The following is a 23,373-nucleotide window of genomic DNA, read 5'->3' on the forward strand; positions in this document are numbered from 1 at the left end:
GGTTTCCTCGCCCCCAAGTACATGTCTTTGGAATTTCTGTCCCTTCCAGTTTCTCTCAGGTCTAGTGTGAGGGGACTGCTGCCTGCCCTTTTAAGTTGATGTCTTCAACGGTTTGAGGTAAAGGTTGGCGTTGTGTAAGCCTCTTGTGAAAGCTGAGGTGGTTACGTTGTATCAAGGTGAACGTGGCCTCTGTCAACTGTTTTGACAAAAGTTTTGGATGTGGAAAAAAAAGAACCCTCCTGCACTGTGGGAATTTACATTGGTACAGGCTCTGTGGAAGAGGGTATGGAGGTTTCTCAAATAAAAGAATTACCTTCCTACCAGTGGGGGAGCTACGCGGTATTTTCCCAAAGAATGCAAAAATGCTAATTTAAAAGGATATATGCACTCCTGTGTTTATTGTAGCATTATTTATACAGCCAAATTATGGAGAAGTGTCAATTAATAGAGGAATGGATAAGATGTGGTATATATACACACACAATGAAGTATTACTCGGCCATAAAATAGAGTGAAACCTTGCCATGTCTATCAACAATGATGGTGCTACGGGATATCATGCGGAACAAAATACATCAGAGAAAGATAAATACCGTACGATTCAACCAACAAAATAAATGAAGAAAGGAAAAATAGAGATAAAAAAAAATTATTTGAACTACAAGGTACACACTAAGGGATGACAGAGAGGAGGTCGTTGGTGGTGATGGGAGAAATAGATGATGGAGATCAAGAGCTGTCATGATGACCACTGAGTTATGTACACAATTGAATCATTATAAGTATACCTGAAGTGGTATCACATTGAATGTTAACTATGTTAGTATTAAAATAAAAAAACTAGGGGTGCCACGGTGGCTCGATTAAGTGTAGCTCAGGTTGTGTGATCCTGGAGTCCTGGGATTGAGCTCCATGTCAGGCTCCCTGCTTAGTGGGGAGTTTCCTTCTCCCTCTGCCATCCCTCCCCCACTCAAGTGCGCACACACTCTATCTCAAATAAATAAAAAATAAAAACACTTAATGCAAATAAACTTCATTAATTGATAGACATGTGCATCCTCAATAGGCGAAAAGTACTTCATGATCTGGGACAAGGTCCTCTGTGGGGAGTGATGTGGGTCCATGCCTGGATCCAGGAATGTCTTCAGAATTAAAATGTGAACAATTTAAGAAAGGAGCGAACCTGTCTTTGCAAGGGAATGAAAACTGAAATGTGAAATGCAATACTCTACTAATGTGAAATATGCCATTATTGACCAACATTTTTCAGAATATCATTTTCATTTCTATCCCTATTCACCATGTGCTCAATCCTGTGTTCGTTTCTAGAGCCGATTTTAGGCACAAGATCTAGGGTGTGGCAGATGGGGGTTTAGATTTGATATTTAGGTCACCAATTGCTGCTTTAAAAAATTTATTATTTTTAAATTTTACTTTATTCATATGAGAGGGAGAGACACAGAGAGGCGTAGAGACACAGGCAGAGGGAGAAGCAGGCTTCATGCAGGAAGCCCGACGCAGGACTTGATCCCGGAACTCCAGGATCACGCCCTGGGCCGAAGGCAGGCTTTCAACCGCTGAGCCACCCAAGCGTCCCTTAATTTTTTTTTTTTTTATTTATTTATTTTAAATAGGGGCAACCCGGGTGGCTCAGCGGTTTAGCGCCACCTTCGGTCCAGGGCGTGATCCTAGCGACCTTGGATCGAGTTCCATGTCGGGCTCCCTGCTTGGAGCCTGCTTCTCCCTCTGCCTGTGTCTCTGCCTCTCTCTCTCTCTCTCTGTGACTATCATAAATAAATAAATAAAAAAAAATTAAAAAAAAATATATATCTAACGAGTTATTCTTTATCAGTTTATTCCACACCTGAGGTGTCTGATAACTTGAAGTAAACCTTTGTGACATAATTCATTTCTCAGTAATTTCTAAATATAATTGCAAATTCCCTTTAGGTTTTTTTTTTTTTTTTTTTTTGGCGATTTTTTATCTGTATTGAGAAAGTTAAGACTTGGGTATGTAAAATTAAACCCCATTTCTGAGGGAAAAATGAAAACACATAATAGAAAAAGTTAATACTGTTTGGGCCATAGCAGAACCCAGATAATACATTGTTTTAATTGACAAATTCTGGGCATTTCATAATTGACCTTTTGGTACATGACCTATTAAATTTACTTTTATCCAAAGTAATATATTTTCATAAAAGATTATATTTTGGCACTTTTGTTTCTCTAATTGTAAATGTTATGTCAGGTGTGCATTACAGTCCTGCTCAAGTATATATTCTTTAGAAGACTTGAATTTGTCATTTAAAATTTGCAATATTTTAGGGCCATTAATAGGCATGTGAGTTTTCTTTATATGAACACTAAGGAAAGTGAAGCTTGAATATCAGTTTTCCAAATCTGATTTATACCTTCAATAATCTTTAAGGCAATATCCATGAGTTAATATCTACATGTTTCTCTAAAACCCATGCGTTAAAGATGAATTCTACAGTAAGAATTGATGATAAAGGCATTTTGGATAAAGACTTTTAATATGTAAATATGTAAGGTTTCACTTCTGTGTACATTATGTGTTTCATAAGTGTTAGCCTCTGATGTTCATCATATTTGAATTAATATATACTAAATTTTGAGTATCATTACTTAGAAAATTCTTAAGTTTTCATTTGAAAATTAATACTGTGGTGATCTCACAAGGATTGAATTTTGGATGAAAATTTTGCCACATATATTACATTCTAAGATTTTGCTGAGGTATTTATTAATGTCTAATGTTTGACTAGGTTAAATACAGTGCCCCACTGTGTATAATTTTAAGATTTCCTCAGGATGAATTTCTGATTAGTGAAGAATCATCCTGTCTAAAGACTTTCCAAGTTAATTACTTTTAGGGTTTCTTTGTAATACGTAGAACTGTAGTTATCAACAAAGGGATCAAAACTTTTCCACCTTTATGCAAATGTTGGCTTTGACACTAGGAAGCATTCTTTCAGGTTGTGACACTAAGAAACCTTTTTTTTTTTTTTTAAGAAACCATTTTGATAGATTTCTTTCCTTGATTACATTTACAATGTGTATCCTGTTTTAAATGTCTGTGAATAACCTAGATATAACTGGAAGAGAATCTCCTCCTATAAACCAAATCATTTCATGCATCTGTTTCCTGTACATTAAAAAAAGATACAGTGCTGTGGATAGATTTGAGGACCTTTAGAGGGTAATTATACAGATTATGCTGTATTACATAATACTGCCTACCAGCTATATTGGTATGAAAGAAGTTTCACAGCATGGACTCCCATGATCACAAGCAAATAAGTAACTTGTGGAATTTTCATCAAACTCTCAACAGTTGGGGAGAAGGCAATTATACTTGAAAGTCATGGTCCATTTTGTTTATGGGGAATTTTCCTGTTTGTAAAATTTATTTTATCCTGCATTGTAAAGCTTTCCATCATGTTACATTCCCTATGGATTCTGTCTCCCATGACAACTCCAGGCTGTAGTACAGTCATGGAGCTGCATCAGCCATGTGTGGAAAAGGGATAAAAGAAAAATTAATCAGGTTTAACTAAGAAATAGCAGCTACCATGTTACCTTTCTTCCCCCTCAGGCAAACCCTTAAGGAAAGGACAATTAACACAACATAATAATCTGTGCTACAAGGAGTTAATGTCTTTATTCCTCACAAATTTGAGGGTGTAAACTACTACTTCCATTCTAAAGTGGACTAAGGTACAGTATTGATTTGAGTAACTTCACATCCTGTTTAGTAGCAGACTGGGAACTTAAACCTACTGGAGGTAGGAACAAATCATATCATGTTTTTAACACAATATATGGATAAAGGTGGTTGATGGTGTTCTTCCTATAATCTAGATCTACATTTAGGAGTTTTCATAGGCTGTCCTTGTTTTTTTTTTTTTTTTTTTTTTTTTTTAAAGATTTTATTTATTTATTCATGAGACACACACAGAGAAAGAGAGGCAGAGACACAGGCAGAGGGAGAAGCAGGCTCCATGCAGGGAGCCCGACGCGGGACTTGATCCTGGGTCTCCAGGATCAGGCCCTGGGCTGAAGGCGGCACTAAACCACTGAGCCACCTGGGCTGTCCAGCTGTCCTTGTTTAGATTCGGGTATGCTATTTATAATTTTGTTTGTGTCCAAGTCCATTTATATGTAGAGATTTATTCTATATGGCAATACCAGTTATGCATAAAGCTTCTGAGTTTTTTCTTTTTTAAGGATTTATTTATTTAGAGGGTGAAAGAGACTTAAGAAGGGAGGGGCAGTGGGATAGTGAAACAGCCTTAAGTAGACCCCACACTGAGTGTAGAGCCAGATGCAGGGCTTAATCTCACAACCCTGAGATTATAACTTGAGCTAAAAGCAAGAGTTGGACATTTAAGTGACTGCCTCACCCAGGTGCCCCAGCTTCTGAGATCTTAATAAACTGCAGAAACTCTGATTGCCACATAGTACAATAGTATCATGTCCTCATGACCAAGCTGGACTTAATAACTATAAGATCTGCTTGATATTAGTACAGTAATGGAGAGTGCATTCTTTTTATTCCAGAAACAAAACAGAGTGGCACCTGTCACCACAGCATTGAAATATTATTTTATGATGCCCTGATGTATGGTAGATAAGACACAATATGAAACTGTAGCAAGGCAGCAGGATACAAGGTTAAGGATCAAAAATTAACTGCCTTCCTAGATACCAAGGTACTTAATGTTTAAGTGAATTGATAATTAAAAATAAAGTACCATTTACATTAGGACCAAAACAAAAGGTACAAGCACAGACACTCATGAAGACATAACATCAACAACAGATTTTCAAGGCCAAAGTCCATAATAAAGTAATCTCATCAAGAAATCTGAAAGACTGGGACGCCTGGGTGGCTCAGCAATTGAGCATCTGCCTTTGGCTCAGGGCATGATCCTGGAGTGCTGGGATCAAGTCCCCCATCAGGCTCCCTGCGTGGAGCCTGCTTCTCCCTCTGCCTATGTCTCTGCCTCTGTCTCAATAAATAAAATCTTAAAAAAGATATGTAAAAGACTAAAAAATAAAAAGAATATAAAAGATTAATAAAAAGATCACATAAACTGAAGATTAGTGGGTCATTCCACAGATATTGCTGCTCCTTTGACACCCATCACTTTAAAACATTTTGACTTTTAATTTTCCTGTAGAGTGTAACATTTGATTTGATTAATCTTCAAGTAAACTTAGTTCATACTGCTAGAATTCTCTGATCCATAGTACATTGTGAAACCTGCTTAAGCAAGATACCCAGCATTTTATTTGTAAGGTTTTCTCTAACATGAAATCTTTGGTGAATATTGAGGCTAGGCCATGGCATGAAAGCTGTGCTACATTCTTTGGTGAGGTTTCTTTTCAGTATGACTTCCCTTATGACTCCAAAGGTGAGACTATTTAGTAAAAGCCTTACTACACACATTACATCTATGTCTTCACTATATGTATGTATATTCTGGTATCTGCTCAGGCTTGAACAGTGCTTAAAGGATTTGCAACATTCACGACATTTAAAAGTTTTCTCTCTGGTATGAATTCTCTGATTCCCAAGGTGTAAACATTTAATAAAAGTATTACCACACACTTTATACTTGTATTTTTACTCTATGTGTATTATGGTGTTTGTTGATGCTTGAGTAGTGTTTAAAGGCTTTACCACATTCTTGACATTTATAAGGTTTCTCCCCAGTATGAATTCTTTGGTGAACAGTAAGACTTGCATTCTGACTAAAGGCCTTTTCACAGATATTACATTTATAGGGTTTCTCTCCATCATGAACTCTCTTATGTTGAGTAAGATTGGAACTCCTGATAAAGGCCTTGCCACACACATTACATTTGTAAGGTTTCTCTCCAGTATGAATTCTCTCATGACTCCAAAGGTATGACCGTGTGGTAAAATCCTTACCACAGTGATTACACTTGTACGGTTTCTCTCCGGAATGGATTCTCTTATGTTGAGCAAGATTTGAACCGCTAGAAAAGGCTTTGCCACACTCACTACATTTGTAAGGCTTCTCTCCTGTATGAATTCGCTCATGACCCCAAAGCTGTGAAGGTATCATAAAATTCTTACCACATACATTACATGTAAATGGTTTCTCTCCAGTATGAATTCTCTTATGAATACAAAGGTGTGAACGTGTGGCAAAATCCTTACCACACTGAATGCATTTGTAAGGTTTTTGTCCAGAATGGAAGTTCTTATGTTGAGCAAGATATGAACCATCAGAAAAGGCTTTGCCACACTCATTGCATTTGTAAGGCTTCTCTCCAGTATGAATTCGCTCATGACCCCAGAGATGTGACTGTGTGGTGAAATCCTTACCACATACATTACATTTATATGGTTTCTCTCCAGTATGGATTCTCATGAGATTTGAGAACCTCTTAAAGGCTTTGCCACACTCATTACCTTTATAAGGTTTTGGCTCAGAATGAATTCTTTGATGATTAGCTAAGGTTGAGCAATGGCTAAAAGTCTCCCCACACTCACTGCATTTATAAGGTTTTTCTCTTTTGGGTGTTTTCTGTTGTTGTGTCTGTAATGAAGGATGCATAAGAACCTTCTCATATTTATTTAAAATGTTGGTTTTGACACTAGAAGGAATTCTTTGAAGTGGTGAAACTGAGGACATTTTGGTAGACTTCTCAACTTGATTATTTTCATAAACTTCCTCATGGGTTTGAAATCTCTGCAGTTGAGCCATATGTGAATGAGAGCTTAATCCAAGCCTATTGTCCAAAGGGTTTCTGTACTTGCTTCCTGAATAGCACAGCTTGTTTTTTAGTGCCTTACTCCCCATACAATGTTTGTAACATTGAGACGTACTTCTTCCTATGGAAACATTGTGCTTTACAGGAAAATCATTATAGAATTTATGATGTTCTTGATGTTCTCTATAGATGAGATTTTTGTAATGGGTTGCAGTGTCTTCTTCATATTTTTTTTCTTCAGATAACCACTGAGTCCCAAATTTGTTCACATCTTGGACTTTTCTCAAGTCAAAATCATCAAACTGATGACTTAAGTGTCTTTCCAAAATTAAAGTTTGGAGTAATTCTCCATTATTTAGGTCATCTTTTGGTGGTAATTCTTTTCTCACACATATAGTAGGGATATCTGTAAGATATAAAAAATCGTAAATTCCTATTAATCAAAGTTTGAAAATGGACATTTTATAATAAAAAGTATTACACCAAAAATAAAACTCATAATTACAGAGTTATTACATTTGTCAACCATGGTATATGCAAATGATCAAAATGCAAAGGATGTAAGATTTCTCAGTAAAGAAAGGCTGATTACAGGTAGTTCATATTATTTTCAAGGAAGCCTATTTATAAATGCTCTGTGATCAAAAGTTATGACAGCCCTGAACACTTAGGAATTTTATACAGGTACCTCAAAGACCATAGCAACCCTACAGGAGGCATAAAGCTGGCTCATATTTATTTTTTTAAAAGATTTTATTTATTCACAAGAGAGGCAGAGACATAGAGGGAGGAGAAGCAGGCTCCATGCAGGGAGCCGGACACAGGACTCGATCCTAGGTCTCCAGGATCACACCTCAAGCCAAAGACAGATGCTTAACTGCTGAGCCACCCAGGTGTCCCAAGGCAGCTCATATTTAAAAGAAACATATATATCTAACTAATTATCGAATACTTACTATACATAACAGTAAAACAAAGCTTTAAGAATAACAAAATAGGGGATCCCTGGGTGGCGCAGCGGTTTAGCGCCTGCCTTTGGCCCAGGGTGTGATCCTGGAGACCCAGGATTGAATCCCACATCGGGCTCCCGGTGCATGGAGCCTGCTTCTCCCTCTGCCTGTGTCTCTGCCTCTCTCTCTCTCTCTGTGACTATCATTAAAAAAAAAAAAAAAAAAAAAGAATAACAAAATATTCTTCTGATACTTGCTATAAAACTACATCCATGCAGAATAGGCATACTGCAATGTTAATATTCAGAGTCATGTGCTTATATTCCATAATATATGCTATAATTATCTATTAATCATGAAAAAATAAACATTTTAGTAATCCTAGACAAATATAGCAATTATTAAGGAATGTGTATATTTGTAAGAAATATATATAAATGTTAGAATTTTAAAAATTAGCCCATAATAAAAAAAGAAAGGTTGTATTTCAGAAGACACATACAATATCATAACTGGAAAATATGCTGAAATCACCCATTTTGAAATAGAAGTTCTGATAAATATGTAATATTACAAAGATTAACAATGGGGCTCTCGGGGATCCCTGGGTGGCGCAGCGGTTTGGCGCCTGCCTTTGGCCCAGGGCGTGATCCTGGAGACCCGGGATCGAATCCCACATCAGGCTCCCGGTGCATGGAGCCTGCTTCTCCCTCTGCCTGTGTCTCTGCCTCTCTCTCTCTCTCTCTCTCTGTGACTATCATAAATAAATAAATAAATAAATAAATAAATAAATAAATAAATAAATAAATAAATAAATAAATAAATATTTAAAAAAATTAATACCATTAACTAAATTTACTAATTCCAACTCGGACTTTAAAAAAAAAAAAAAAAAAACAATGGGGCTCTGTGACATGGAAATGGCAAAGAAGGGAACTCCAAATGTACCTCCTCTAAAAAGGCAGAAGTGAACTACCAAAATATTTCAGAATCAACTCTATAAGAATTCTGGAAATTAATTACAGGATTCCAGCAATATGGCACACTCTTTTCTTTTTTAGAGATTTTATTTATTTATTTGAGAGAGAGCATGAGCAGGGCAGGGGCAGGGGGAAGCAGTCTCCCTGCTGAGCAGGAAGCCCAATGTAGGGATAAATCCTGAGACCCTGGGATCATGACCTGAGCCAAGGCAGATGCTCAACCACGGAGCCATGCAGGTGTCCAAATAAAATCTTAAAAAAAAAAAAAAAAAATTATGCGTAAGTTTCCTTGTATTTCTGAGGTGACCACAGTCACTTCATAACAAAAGCACAGTCTCAAGATAGCCAATATGCTCAATTTTATAAATCCAAATTCATTCAAATGAGAAATGTATTTGTCAATAAGCAGGTATTAACTCAAACAAAACAAATTGTAGGAAGGATAACTATGATTATATTTTCACCAAATTCCAGAGGTTATATAGATTTTTGGATAAAGCCTGCTCCTTGATACCCCTTAGCACTCAGGAAGGAAATCTTGTAAAATATATGAAACATTCATTCTCTAACCAAACAGCCCCATAAATTACAAGTATCAAAGAAAGAACGCTGGTGAATATCATCAAAAGTACATAGTAAATGATTAAATACATAAATAACTTCATTTGTAATACATGGAAATCTGCGGATCAAAGTAACAGCATTTGCTGTATGAACTACAGAAATGGGTTAGAGTTCAATAAGGTAAGCAATGTGAACTCAAATTCCCTCAACACAGTAAATCAACATCTTATTTGTTGAAGAAAGAACATCAGCATACATACAGAATGAACACTGTTGCATAAACAATAGTTTGGTCAGGAGTCTTTTAGATGGGGTTATGAAGGCTGACAATTTTCTCCCTAGAATAAATTCCTGTACTTGTTCACACCAAATCAAGGGGGAAGATCCTTATTGTACTCCATCAACATTGCCACAATGCCATTGAGACACACTTCCATGACGCACCAAAAGCCAGAAGGACAACTGGAGCCATAAGCTAGACTCTCAGGCTGCACTCAATTTCAGCATCTGGAATATTCTCTACTCAGGTGCTTCAGAGCCCACGTCTCTACTTAACAGGATGATGCTGTGACACCTAAATGTAAGTTTTCTCCATCCAGAATGTTCTTTGATCCAGTAAAACTCCTCATGGGAGACTTCGCCACAACCTGTCTAGCACTGAAAAGCTGGATTATCATAGCAGAAAATACGAGGATAAAATATCAGACACTGAGGAACTGTGGTTCAGAACCAAGAAAACTTCAGAGGCAAAACCATCTAAACTTATAGGAGACAAATCAGGAAAAAACCAAGGTTTTTCCCATATTCACAGACTAAAAAGGAGCTGCAAGAGGAAGACAAAAACGAAAGTAAAGTAAGGGGGTCTGATTTTCGTGGAATGTTCAAAGAGGATCTCGGGTCTGACTACAGAGTTCAGACTGATGGCCTGAAGCTTGAGGTACAGTCCCCACGAAAGACTGGGAATCAAAGGTTTTCCCCAACCCACTATCATATACATAGAAGAGAGTGAAGGAAGGGGAGAACAAGTTACTTTGAGAGTCCATGAAAAATCAACTCTCCTAACCATTGCTCTTATCTGGGGAGAATATCCCAAATGACAATTCAGGAAGACCCTTCCTCTCTGCAGTCTGACCCTTACTTCTGTTACATCTTTGACACCTTCCCACCCATCTGGGTTTTGTTGCTAGTTTATTGTTTGTTTGTTTTTTAAGATTTTACTTACTTATTCATGAGAGACACAAAGAGAGGCAGAGACATAGGCAGAGGGAGAAGCAGGGTCCCTGTGGGGAGCTCGATGAACTCTATCCCAGGATCCTGGGATCATGGCTGGAGCCAAAGGCCATTGCTCAACCACAGAGCCACCCAGGTGCCCCTGGTTGCTAGTTTCTCCCCACTCTTGAGGTACCAGAGCTCTTCCCTGCTCCACAATCAAGTTCATATTCAGCTCAGAAAAAGATTCCTGCTGACATGGAAACTGGTAGATGATGTCCTGGGGTTTTCCCAGCCCTTTGTCAGCTGAGACTAAGGACTTCAATTACAGATGGTATAGAATAGAATTACACAAATTTGTTCAGTGACACTCTTCTTCCAGATGCTTAAATGTTTGACGCACACAGACATCTAGCTCTCTTCCCAGAACTACTGAATCAAAATTACAGGAGTAAAACCAGGCAAGCTGGTATTTTAAAGTTTTGACATAAGGTCTTGTTCCTCCTCAACCTCTAGCACCACCAATTTGCGTGATTATCTGGGTTTAAAATACAGGAACCACATTGTGAAGCTTTTCATTTCTGAATCAACAGGGCTTCAATCTGAGTCAAACAAGGCAGGGGCTCCCAAGAAACTCTAAAGGGAAACACAAAGATAAACTAGGGAAGTTTGAAACTAATCTCACCCAAGGAGACCAGGTTCCTGTAGTTCTCCAACATCACATCCCTGTACAGGGCTCTTTGGGCAGAGGCCAGGCACTCCCACTCCTCCTGAGAGAATTCTATGACCACATCCTTGAATGTCAACAGTTCCTGAAATGAAAGCACATTTCACCAAGGGGCCATCAGGAGAGTACTTATTTCACAAAAATGAGAGGAGGACAGAGTAGCCAGATAAATACATAAAATATCATTTGCACAAGTCATATATTCCCAATGTTGGTTTCTTACACTTTCCCAATAGCAAATTTCCATCAGCTAAACTACTTAGTTTTATAATATTGTGCCAGATAAAATACACGAAAGAAAAACTTCAACAAACGGTAAACTATATGTAAGTTCTAGATAGTATCCTGTAAATACCATATGAGAGCTAATTTCTACATAAGCTAGAGCATGAGTAGTGTCTTCAGGGATGACCAAGTACACAGTAGCATCAATGAAAGGTGAAAACTGGAAAAATGGGAAGCTGATGATAACAGAACGACCAGAAGTTTTGACACTCCCCATATAATAAGCATTACTTTAATACTTTACAAATGTTAACTTGTATAAGATATAGCATCCAGTTAAATGAGTATTTGTTCCCATCTTACACAGGACCCAACTCTGTCACACACACACTCTAAGGAATTTGCCTCTGGTCGAATAGGTAATAATTGCAGACCCTGCACCTGAACCAAGGGGTCAGGCTTTAGGATGGAACCCACACCACCACACGGTGAAGTAAGAAACACAACAGTAAAAGTCTGTTGACAAAGAGGGTTTGCTAATGGAGAAAACCTGAAACAAGTCCAAGGCTGAAACACAAACCTGGATGAAAGGTCAATATACATACATGCACACACACATGCATAAACACTATTTTTACTGCTATTAACTTTTTTATGTGGTGCTATAGAAAATATTTAAAGCCATGAAAAATATCTCAGACATACTATCAAGATAAAATAAAGGTTATTTACGAGATGATGACATCTTTTTTACATACTACAGGCTCTGGCCCATACACACTTTTGTACACAGGAACAAACACACACTGAAAATAACTGAGATCAAAGCTGTAGTCTCTAGATGACACCTATTTTTAGAATATCTCTTTGTTATCCTTTTTTATCCAAGTTCATTTGAGTATTTCTGGTACAACAAACATGCATAAATTGTATTAAACGTAAAGAACACTGTCAGTGTTACTCTATTCAGCCTGCTTACACAAATAACCCTGTGAAAAATTTTTTTGGAATAACATTTCACTTCTACCTCCATTAAATAAAGGTACGGAAGTGTATGAGCTGGAATGCGCATGCAGAGAGCTGCTGAAGGAAGGCTCTGGGGTGAATGTGAGCAAATACATCAGGAGAGACACTTGAGAGGGAAAAGAGCTAGTCCAAGTGGAGGTGAGGACGCAGAGGACAGAACAAGGAACTGAGCTAGGACTTTACCTGAGAAAGAGTCATTCCTGATTCTTAGGCTTTCCTCCTCTGCCTCCTCTGGGCTTCTCTTCCAGGCGAGATGGGCCTTGAGACAACAATCCTGAGTGTCAAATATACACTGTTTAGCAACATACACATTTCTGAGCCACAACCACACACACAGGAAGATTTCCCCACGTGGTAGTCAATCCTCTGCTGCCCACTGCCACAGGAGGGATGCAGGGACAGTAAACTGCTACACAGAGACCAGCAAGTGAGCATTCTGGCCTCTCACTGCAGAACTCACTTCCCTCCTGGTGAAACACACACCTGAGCTGCAGCACTGGGGATCTATGCACCTCCCTTTAAAGTCACAGACCCACCCTGCTAACCCACCATACAGAGGACACACAGCACTTTCTACCTCTCTCTAGATCAGGGGCTGCTTTCAGTCCTCATTAATGGAGGAGCCAGAGCCCTGGGGCTTGATGCTGGATACAGAGGCTGGCCTCTGTTGCTCCCAAACACAAGAAGAGAAATCTCTGTGGACTGGGCATAGGAAGATTATGCAAAATGCCTCAGCAATGCAATGGCAAGTCAGGGTGGAGCACCACTCCAAGGAAACCAGCCCACCACCCCACCCACCTGTGGCTCTGCTCCCTCCTAGGGCCCTGTCCCCTGTCCAGATGGTGCAAGAGGAAGGAGCAGAAGGACTCATGCTGAACAGGCATTACAGGCCAGAACATGGAGTGGCGATGAGGCTGGAATGGGACATGGCAGTGTGCGAGATGGCCTCACTAGAAGGTGATATAACAAAGACCTGGAGAGGAAGTTCACCATGTACATTCGAGGAGTTTGAGAATTCTAGGCAGAGGGACCACCTTAGGAAAGCCCTAAGAGGGAGTCCTGACCCTGACCCCAGGAATAGCAAAGATATCTGTGGGCCTCAATCCCAGTAGGGAGGAGACCAGCATGGGATCAGGTCACAGAAGATCAGGAATGTCCAGCTGTGGTCTTCTGACACTGTTCTCCTCCACCCCAGGTGAATCTTGGAAGCCGTGTACTCTTTCACCGATATTGCCTTTTTTTCCCCCTCACTATGTATTACAAAACCTGTAATGTGCTATGTATTTTGAAAGCCTGCCAAGATGGTCACCAAAGCCCAGGAAGATGGCACTACTCTGAACTGGGAGGTGGAGGACTAAGGGAACACAACTGGAAAACCTCTAGGAAACAGGAGGTCATGTTTGGACACTGTAAGTGGAGATGTCCCAATAGAAATGTCAGAGACACAGTTGGACAACACAATCTGGCATTCAAGGCAGAGGTCTGAAATGGAATGCAAACCTGGGAGACCTCTTTAAAGTCCGGAGATAAGGGGATATCAAAAGTCCCTGGGTGTACAGAAGAGGTCTATGACTATCCTATGGGGTGCTCTTCCCATCAGAGAACAGAGAGTTGAGGAAAAATCGGCAGAGAAAGTGAATCAGCTGAGAAGTGAACAGAGTGAAGAAAATTAAAACGCACACAAATAAAAGATGACATCTGTCAATACTGAATGTCCTGAAAGTCAGGATAAAATATGTTTAAAATAAGGAGTGATTACTGTTCAACATGTTGCTAATCAGATAGATAAAGACAGTGAGTTAGCCAGTTTTAGAAAACGTAAAAGCACCAGATCAGTTTCCTGTTCACAATTTCTTTGGGTAGGTACCCACAGGTGGATCTGGTGGATTATCTGAAAATTCTGTTTAATTTTTTAAAGAAATCACTAACATTTTTTCAACAGGGAACACACCATTTATAGTCCTGGGAGTAGTGCACAATACTTTCAGTTTCATCCCATTTTCTCCAGTGCTTATCATCTTTTGAACCTACCCAGTTTTTTTTTTTAGCATAGCCCCACAAGGGGGCATGATTTGAGTTGCAGTCCCCTAATCATTAGGAACATTGAGCATGTCTACATGAGCTTACTGGCCATCCATCTGAAGAAATATCTATTGTGGTCTTTTGCCTACCCTTTTTTTTTTTTTTTGCATTAATCTATTTTTCTTTTGTTGTCTTGCTTTCTGCTGTCATATCCAGGAGTCTGGATTTTTATACATGAGGGCGATGGGAAGCCAGTGGAGAGTTCAATGCCAGGGTTTGACAAGACCTGGCTTCAGATTTACTCTGTAAATTTATTCTCTGGCTCTGAGCCTAGGCCTTGCCTCTTTCCTCACAGTATTTTTCATTGTCGGGTTAGGACCAACTTAATCTTCTAATCACAACTGTAACCATCCTGCAGAAAAATACCACACAGACACACATGCAAAATTTCAGTTGCTTTAGGGATCATGGTCATTCAGATTTCCTGCTCTTGTCCTTCATCTCCATGCTGCAGCTGGGTTCACCGAGCCCTAGGAGGGAAGCCTTTTCACAAGTTACCTTGAGCACACCTGAGTTCAGTGGGAACTACATGTAACTGAATTTTGGAAGGGTGGCCTAAATGAGGCATGGGGCACTTTGCCTTTATCCTTATCATCTCATGTCTTTTTCAAAAAGTCCATGTGCCTGGCTGTCTCAGTAGGTACAGCATGGGACTCGAACTCCGGATCCAGAGAGCAAGCCCCATGTTGGGGGTGGAGCTCACTTAAGTAAATTGGTAAATAAATATAAATAAAGTGCACTCCCTAAAAAAAAAAAAAAAGCACACACACACACACACACACACAAAACCCCCCAAAAACCAAAAACATTAAAAAATGAAAAATTCCAGAATCATCTAAAATATGCCTGAGCAAAAGAAACTTCTTTCATGGTCTTAATCAATGGGGAAATATTTTTAACATGATAATTCAAAAAATGATAAATCAGAGATTGAGTACTGGATACTGTGAAAGTGGATCAGCTACGGAAACCAACTCTGAGCCTATTACTTCACCATGAATAGATCAGTTCTACTGGAACAAAGTTCATAGTCCATCCAGCCCACCTTCATTATGTTCATACAACGGACCTGTGGGACCTCAAGGGAACATCTATTTTGGAGCTGACATCTTACTAATTAGACCAATCACATCAAGGAAGGAGAGATGCTGTCGAAGATTACACTAACTTACTAAGCTAGGTTCTGATTATTTAGATCATGGACACCCTTACCAGATACACACTGTGATAGTTCAAAATCATTTACTAGGGATCCCTGGGTGGCACAGGGGTTTGGCGCCTGCCTTTGGCCCAGGGCGTGATCCTGGAGACCCGGGATCGAATCCCACGTTGGGCTCCCGGTGCATGGAGCCTGCTCCTCCCTCTGCCTGTGTCTCTGCCTCTCTCTCTCTCTGTGTGTGACTATCATAAATAAGTAAAAAAAAAAAATTAAAAAACAAAAACCAAAAAAACCCAAAATCATTTACTAACCACAAAGGAATATTCCAACATATGGTAACAAGTAGAAAGAACGCAGGGCTTCTCACTTGAAATACATAAAAAGTATTTTTTAAAAACCAGGTTGGAATTTTTTAAAAATCTAGTTAATCTTCTGGGGTCAAAGCTTTAATTTTTTTTTTTTTTTTTTGAGAGGGAGAAGGTGAGAGAGTATCCCAAGCCGACTCCACCCCCAGCACAGAGTCTTAGCTGGGGCTCTGACGACCCTGGGATCACAATCTGAGCTGGTATCAAGGGTGTCAAGAGTCAGATGCTTAACAGATTCAGCCACTGAGGCAACCCATGGGGGTCAAAGCTTTCACCATAATGCAACCACCTAATATTTAGAAAAGATTCACAAGAGCTGGCTTAAGATGTCGCCAAAGCTTATTGCAGAAGCTTGTAATGATTCTTTACAGAATAGATGTCCAATACACGTCAATTTGGTTTAAAAAACTAAATGTAAACTAAGTAGAAAGAAAAAGTAAATCCATTTAAAAGAAAAAGAAACACTTTTAATAGTGCTTCAAAAAGCATCATTCTGTAATTTGTAGTTCTAGGCCATCTTCCCATGCCATCCCAGGATAGGAGGGTGACCCATAAGACTAAGACAGTCTCTCTCCTCTCTCTGGCCAATTAAAGGTAGCAAATACAAGCTATCTTATAACGCTAATAATTATAAAGCACACGAGCCTTACAAGCAGTTCTCTAATTTTCTTTCTCGTCTGTTCAATTCAACCAAGCACATTTAAAGTTGAATGCATTATGGAGACACAAGTCCCTGTATCACAACTTAATCACCATGTCCCATTAACCAGCACCCACACAGTTCTGGGTTCCCCTGCTCTCTCTCTCCGAAGGGTTTCTATTCATCTGTTCGAGTCTCTCTCTCCTGATTCTGGCCACTGGTTCTCCTTTTCTGTGATTCCCCTGTCTCCTCTCTTGCTTTCTCTACACCAACACTTTCTGGGGAACTCTGGAAATCCTTACTGTTGCTTCCAAGCGCTCCGACCGTTGGGATCTCTACATATTTCGGCCTCGCCGCCCCCCCGCCCCGCCCCGCCGGCGTCCCTCTGCTCTCCCCGTCCCCTCCTCTCTTTCCTCTTACACCCCCCTCCAGCTCCGACTCACTGGCTCCCCGTCTGGCTAAGCTCTCGCACTGCCGCCGCTTTCTGTCCTCGCATCGCCTGCCCACAGCTTTTTCCTCCTTCCCACCGTGCGTGGGAAGTTCCTCGCCCTTGTTGCCCCCCTTCTGTTCACCAGGGACCTCTCCTAGGGGGTCCCCTACCTCTGGAGCGCCTCCCTTTCCTCCACATTTCGCGGCGACGTTCCCGAGTTCCTGTCTTCCGCCCTTAGGGCCTCGTCGCCAGTCCCTCCCGCATCCTCCAGCTTGCCGTATCTTTACGGACCCTCTCTCTGATCGCTCTCCTCTCTCCCTCTCTTTCTCCCGCTCCTCCTCTCCCTCGTCGGCCGCTGTCCTGGCCTCCCTTCCGCAGCCACGGCTTCCACGAGGCCCCCCAATCCTCGCCTGGGGGAGGGGACCCGCTCCGTGACTCCCCGCCGCCTCCCGGACCTAAGTCCCTCCTGAGAGCCCGCCCCGAAGAGAGGGCCCTTCCCGGGCATCGGTCCTCTCTCCACAGGCGGGGCTGCCCCGCGGAGACCTCAGGAGGCTGGGGGTCTGCGCGATCCCAGGGCCAGGGGCAGCCGCCGGGCCGGGCTGCGGGGCGAGGCGCACGCGCCCCTCTCCCTGTTCTCACGCGGCGCGAGGGGCAGGGGCGCCGGGGACTGCGTGGGCCCGAGGCTCGGAAGACCCCAGGCGGGGATGGCCTCTGAACCAGCTGAACCAAAACCAGCCGGACCTCCGGGGCCGCAGCGCCGCCCGCAGGGATCCGTGTCTCTCGGCGACGCGGGACTTACCGCGGTGGGAGGCGCAGGTGAGGGGACGCTAACGTGCGTGGAGAACCCAGGCCCCAGGGTTACAGGTTTGGGGACTGAGACGCCCAGGTAGAAGCGAGAAAGTTAAAAACCCTCAGAGGCCCATTTGACGTTCGCTCCAGTCAGCCGCTTCCGCGTCGGTGAAGAGCGGCGCCTGCGCGCCGGAGGAACAGCGGGTTAGGCGCAGGCCGGTGGGTGGTGCTTCCAGCGGGGGTTGGAGTGCGAACGCCGCCCAGACCGCGAAGAGCACAGCGGGTGGGCGGGACTGGGGCGAGGCCTCAGCGTAGCGCTTCCGGCAACAGGAGGGACGCACTGGTTTCCCAGGCCTGAACCCGCGGACAGGTTGGGGCGGAAGTACGCACCAGCGCTTCCGGTAAGGAGAGAAAATCTGAAAGGACCCGTGGAGCTGAGGTGTTGGGGGGCGTGGCCAGGCGGAAATGGGGTGGAGAACTTTCGGTTCTGGTTGCGCAGGAAGGTTTGCCTTAGCTAGGATTTCCGGAGGGAGTCCACGACCAATCAGCGGGTGGACAGTGCCTGGCTTCCTCTGGGCCCCACCCCCCAGGAAATTTCTTTTTTTTTTTGGAATTTCTAACCCTTTCTGTTTCTTTGGCCTCCAGTGGGAGGGGACTGTTTCATGCCTATTTAAGTTCATGTTTGAACACTCTGAGGTAAAGGGTGGAGTTGTGTGGGATATATTGTTGAAAGTTAACCTGGTTACCAGAGTGAAAGAGGCTTTCCTTAAAACTTGTGAGAACACTAAATAGCTTTTGGCAAGAATGTGGAGAAAAAGGAGCCCTCCTAAACTCTTTTTCCTAATGCAGACTGGTGCAGATACTGTAGAGGACATTGTGATTTTATTCCAAAAGTTGAAAATACAACTACCTTACTACCCAGTTATTGAACTATTGGGTATTTACCCAAGGGATTGGGAAACACTGAATTAAAAGGATATTTGCACCCATATGTTTATTGTAGCATTATTTATAATAACAAAATTATAGTAGCAAAGAAGTGTCCATCATCTGATGAATGGATGAGAAGATGTGGAATGTTATACAACGGAATATTGATCATAAAATGGAGTGAAATCTTGGCCTTTGCAACACCACGGATAGAGTTAGATAGTATAATGCTAAGTGAAATAAGTCAGCCAGAGAAAGACAAATACCATATGATTTCACTCATATGTGGAGTTTAAAACCAAAAAAAGAAAAAAAGAAATGAATTAAAAACCACTTTTATCTACAGAGAAAAATTGGTGGTTACCAGCAAGAAGGTTGAGGTCAGGGATGGGAGAAATAGGTGATGGGGATTAAGACTAAACCCATCATGATTAATTTACAGAATTGTCAAATCACTATATTGTACACCTCAATATAACACTGAACTATATTGGAATTAAAATTAAAAACTTAATTAAAAAAAAAAAAAACCTCTTTTGATGAAGAGGTAGAGATGGACTCTAGTTGGGACCAGGTCCTCCATGGGGAGTTATATGAGTCATGGCTGGATCCAGTAGTATTTCCTGCTTTAGAATTTAAGCAATTTAAATAAGCATGGAATGCACCTGTCTATGCAATAGATGCAGACTGAAATGTGCAAAACTATACCAATGCAAAAATGTGTCATTATTTATTTATTTTTAAAGATTTTATTTATTTTTTTTTAATTTTTTTTAATTTATGATAGTCACACACACAGAGAGAGAGAGAGAGAGGCAGAGACACAGGTAGAGGGAGAAGCAGGCTCCATGCACCGGGATCCTGACGTGGGACTCGATCCCCGGTCTCCAGGATTGCGCCCTGGGCCAAAGGCAGGCGCTAAACCGCTGCGCCACCCAGGGATCCCCAAGATTTTATTTATTATTTATTCATGATAGACATAGAGAGAGAGAGAGGCAGAGACACAGGCACAGGGAGAAGCAGGCTCCATGCCGGAAGCCTGACGCGGAACCCGATTCCAGGACCCCAGGATCATGCCCTGGGCCAAAGGCAGGCGCGGAACCACTGAGCCACCCATGGATCCCATAATGTGGCAATATTTAATAACATTTTTCAGAACATAATTTCCATTTTTGTCCCCATTCACCATGTACTCAATCATGTATTCATTTCTATAGATGTTCATAGACATAAGACCTGGGGTGTGGGAGATGAGGGATAGATGTGATAATTTAGGTCACCAACCATTGCTTTAAAAAAGTTTTTTTTAGGTAAGCCCAGGTGGCTCAGCGGTTTAGCGTCACCTTCAGCCCAGGGCGTGTTCCTGGAGACCCAGGATTGAGTCCCACCTCAGGCTTCCTGCATGGAACCTACTTCTCCCTCTGCCTGCTTCTCCCGCTGCCTGTGTCTCTGCCTCTCTCTCTCTCTCTGTTTCTCGAATAAATAAATGAAATCTTTTTAAAAAGTTTTTTTAAATATAGATCTAACTTGAGTTGTTCAATATAGTTGTGAACATATTCCACACTTGAGGTGACTGATAAAAATTACTTTCAGGTAAACCTTTGTGACACCATAATGCATTTCTAAATACAATTTCTAAACATAATTTCAAACTCACTTTATATTTATATATAAATATAAATATATACAATATAGTGATTCAACAATTCCATTAATCACCTGTGTTCATCAAGACAAAAAGCACTCTTTAATCCCCATCACCTATGTAACCAGTCCCTCGCCCACCTCCCCTATGGTAACCATCAGTCTGTTCTCTATAATTAAGAGTGTTTCCTGGTTTAACTCTCATTTTTCCCCTTTGCTCATTTGTTTCTTAAATTCCACATAAGTCAAATCGTATGATACTTGTCTTACTCTGACTTTTTTCGTTTATCATTATACTCTACAGCTCCATCCATGTCATTGTAAATGGCAAGATTTCAGTATTTTTTTATGACTGAGTAATATTTCATTTTGTGTAGAGAAATCAATATATAATAAACATATATCTCACATATTGATTCATCAGTTCTCTCTCTCTTTTTTAAGATTTTATTTATCTATTCATGAGAGACACGGAGAAAGAAAGGCAGAGACAGGCAGAGGGAGAAGCAGGCTCCATGTAGGAAGCCCAATGCAGGACTCGATCCTGGGTCTGTAGGATCACACCCTGAGCCAAAGGCAGATGCTCAACCGCTGAGCCACCCAGGATTCCCCTGATTCATCAATATTCGATGGATACTTACACTGCTGCTTTATCTTGGCTGTTGTAAATAATGCTCCTATTATCATATGGGTACATGTAGCCCTTTGAATTAGTTTTTTTATATTCTTTTTTTAAAGATTTTATTTATGTATGTATTTATTCATGAGAGAGAGGCAGAGACAGAGGCAGCGAGAGAAGCAGGCTCCATGCAGGGAGCCCGATATGGGACTCGATCCTGGGACCGTGGGATCACACCCTGAGCTGAAGGCAGATGCTCAACTGCTGAGCCACCTGGGCATCCCAGTTTTTTTGTATTCTTAGGTAAATACCCAGTAGTGTGATTGCTGGATCATTGGGTATTTCTATTCTTTTTTTTTTTTTTTTAATAATTTGCATTGGGTTTTTTTTTTTTTAATTTTTATTTATTCATGATAGGCACACAGTGAGAGAGAGAGAGGCAGAGACACAGGCAGAGGGAGAAGCAGGCTCCATGCACTGGGAGCCCGACGTGGGATTCGATCCCGGATCTCCAGGATCGCGCCCTGGGCCAAAGGCAGGCGCCAAACCGCTGCGCCACCCAGGGATCCCTGGGTATTTCTATTCTTAACTTGAAGAACCTCCATACTGTTTTCCACAGTGGCTGCATTAGATTGCATTCCCACCAACAGTGCACAAGGATTCCTTTTTTCTCCAAATCCTCACCAACACCTATTGGGATAGAAGAGCACAGGTGGGGGTGGTCTCTGAAAGATTTAAAACCAAACTAACTGGGACCCACAGCTGCCAGCACCAGCAGCAGGTTTCTGTGTGTCTGTCCAGGACCCAGGACTTACCTCAGTGGGAGATGCAGGTGAGGGGACTCTAACATGCTTAGAGACTCCAGACTCCAGAGGTGTAGGACTGGGGACACTGAGGTAGAGAACAGAAAGCTGAAAACCCTCAGAAGCCAATTTTATCTTGGCTCCCTGCCAGCCACTTTTGTGTGGGTAAAAAACTGCTTGTGTGGGCAGGTGGAATGATGGGACTGGGACAGGGACTGTGGAGAGCATTTTCGATAATGGGTGGGGTGGAAACAGTGGCCTGGCTGGAGGAGATCCACTGGTAGGCTGGGTTGGGGCAGAACCTGGGTGGAGCGCTTACCACAAAGACGGGAGATTGGCACTGGCCAGGCTGTGGCCCCACACTGCTGGGCGGGAGAGAGCAGTGCTTTGGAGGAATGCTTCTGATAATGGGAGAGAAACTGAAATGGCAGGTGGAACCAAAATGGCTGGAGGGCTGGGCCAGCGCAGAACCTGGGTGGAGAGTTCCTCCAAGATGTCTTTCTCTGGCATTTCTAATTGTTTGAATTTGTATGTTCTGTGGACTGCTCCCTCCCCATTTTAAGTTTATGCTTTCAACAGTTTCTATTAGAGCTTAGAGTTCTATGGCTACTTGTGTTGAATGTTTACAGTTTATCAAGGTGAGAATGGCTTTCCTCAAAAACAATTTCCATGACAAGAAACAGAAGTGCTGGCAAGGATGTGCAGAAGAAGGACCTCTGGTCAACTGTTGGTGGGGATACAAAGTGGTGTAGCCACCATGGAAAAGCAGTATGGAGGTTGCTCAAGAATGTGAAAGTGTACCTTCTTTATGACCCAGTAATTGCACTACTGGGTATTTACCCATGGAATATGAAAATACTAACTCAAAATGATACATGTACTGCAATGTTGACAGCAGCATTATTTACAATAGCCAAATTATGGAAAGCAGGTAAGTGGCCGTTGGTAGGGGAATGGATAAAGAAGATATATATATATCTCACTCAGCCATAAAATAGAGTGAAATCTTGCCATTTACAATGACACGGATGGAGCTAGAGAGTATGCAAGTGAAATAAACTAGTCAGAGAAAAACTACCATATGATTGCACTTACGAAATTTAAAAAAGAAAACAAAAGAACAAAAGGGAGAAAAGACAAACTAAAAAATAGATGTCTTAAGTATAGAGAACTGGTGGCTACCAAAGGGAAGTAGGTGGAGGATGAGAGAAATCGGTGATGGCAATTAATAGGAGTTCTGAGTAAATACAAATTTGTGAAATCACTATATTGTACATCTGAAATATAACACTGAATGTTAACTATGTTATTATTAAAATTAAAAACTTAATTAAAAAATATAAATGGACACTTGTGGGCAGCCCTGGTGGCTCAGTGGTTTGGCGCTGCGTTCAGCCCAGGGTGTGATCCTGGAGCCCTAGGATCGAGTCCCACGTCGGGCTCCCTACGTGGAGCCTGCT

At 41.5% G+C, this 23,373-nt stretch overlaps 2 protein-coding genes across 6 annotated transcripts in view; both read right to left on the reverse strand.

The window, feature by feature from the left end:
• Positions 1–17,987, reverse strand: part of LOC112643367 (zinc finger protein 420-like) — a 642,213-nt gene extending 624,226 nt beyond the window's left edge. For all 5 annotated transcript variants that reach the window (XM_049108125.1, XM_049108124.1, XM_049108105.1 and 2 more), the window contains exon 1: positions 17,928–17,987. The gene's annotated coding sequence lies outside the window, so the exon portion shown is untranslated. The remainder of the gene's footprint in view (positions 1–17,927) is intronic.
• Positions 370–18,067, reverse strand: LOC112643386 (zinc finger protein 677-like). Its single transcript, XM_049108351.1, has 4 exons — positions 17,928–18,067; positions 12,636–12,726; positions 11,160–11,286; positions 370–7,177 (listed from the first exon to the last, which is right to left on the reverse strand). The coding sequence occupies exons 2-4, from the start codon at positions 12,648–12,650 to the stop codon at positions 5,640–5,642; spliced, it is 1,680 nt and encodes a 559-aa protein (XP_048964308.1). The 5' UTR covers positions 12,651–12,726; positions 17,928–18,067; the 3' UTR covers positions 370–5,639.
• Between the last annotated feature and the right edge of the window lie 5,306 nt (positions 18,068–23,373).

This window comes from Canis lupus, chromosome 1 (genome assembly GCF_003254725.2).
Source record: "Canis lupus dingo isolate Sandy chromosome 1, ASM325472v2, whole genome shotgun sequence".
Classification (NCBI taxonomy): Eukaryota; Metazoa; Chordata; class Mammalia; order Carnivora; family Canidae; genus Canis; species Canis lupus.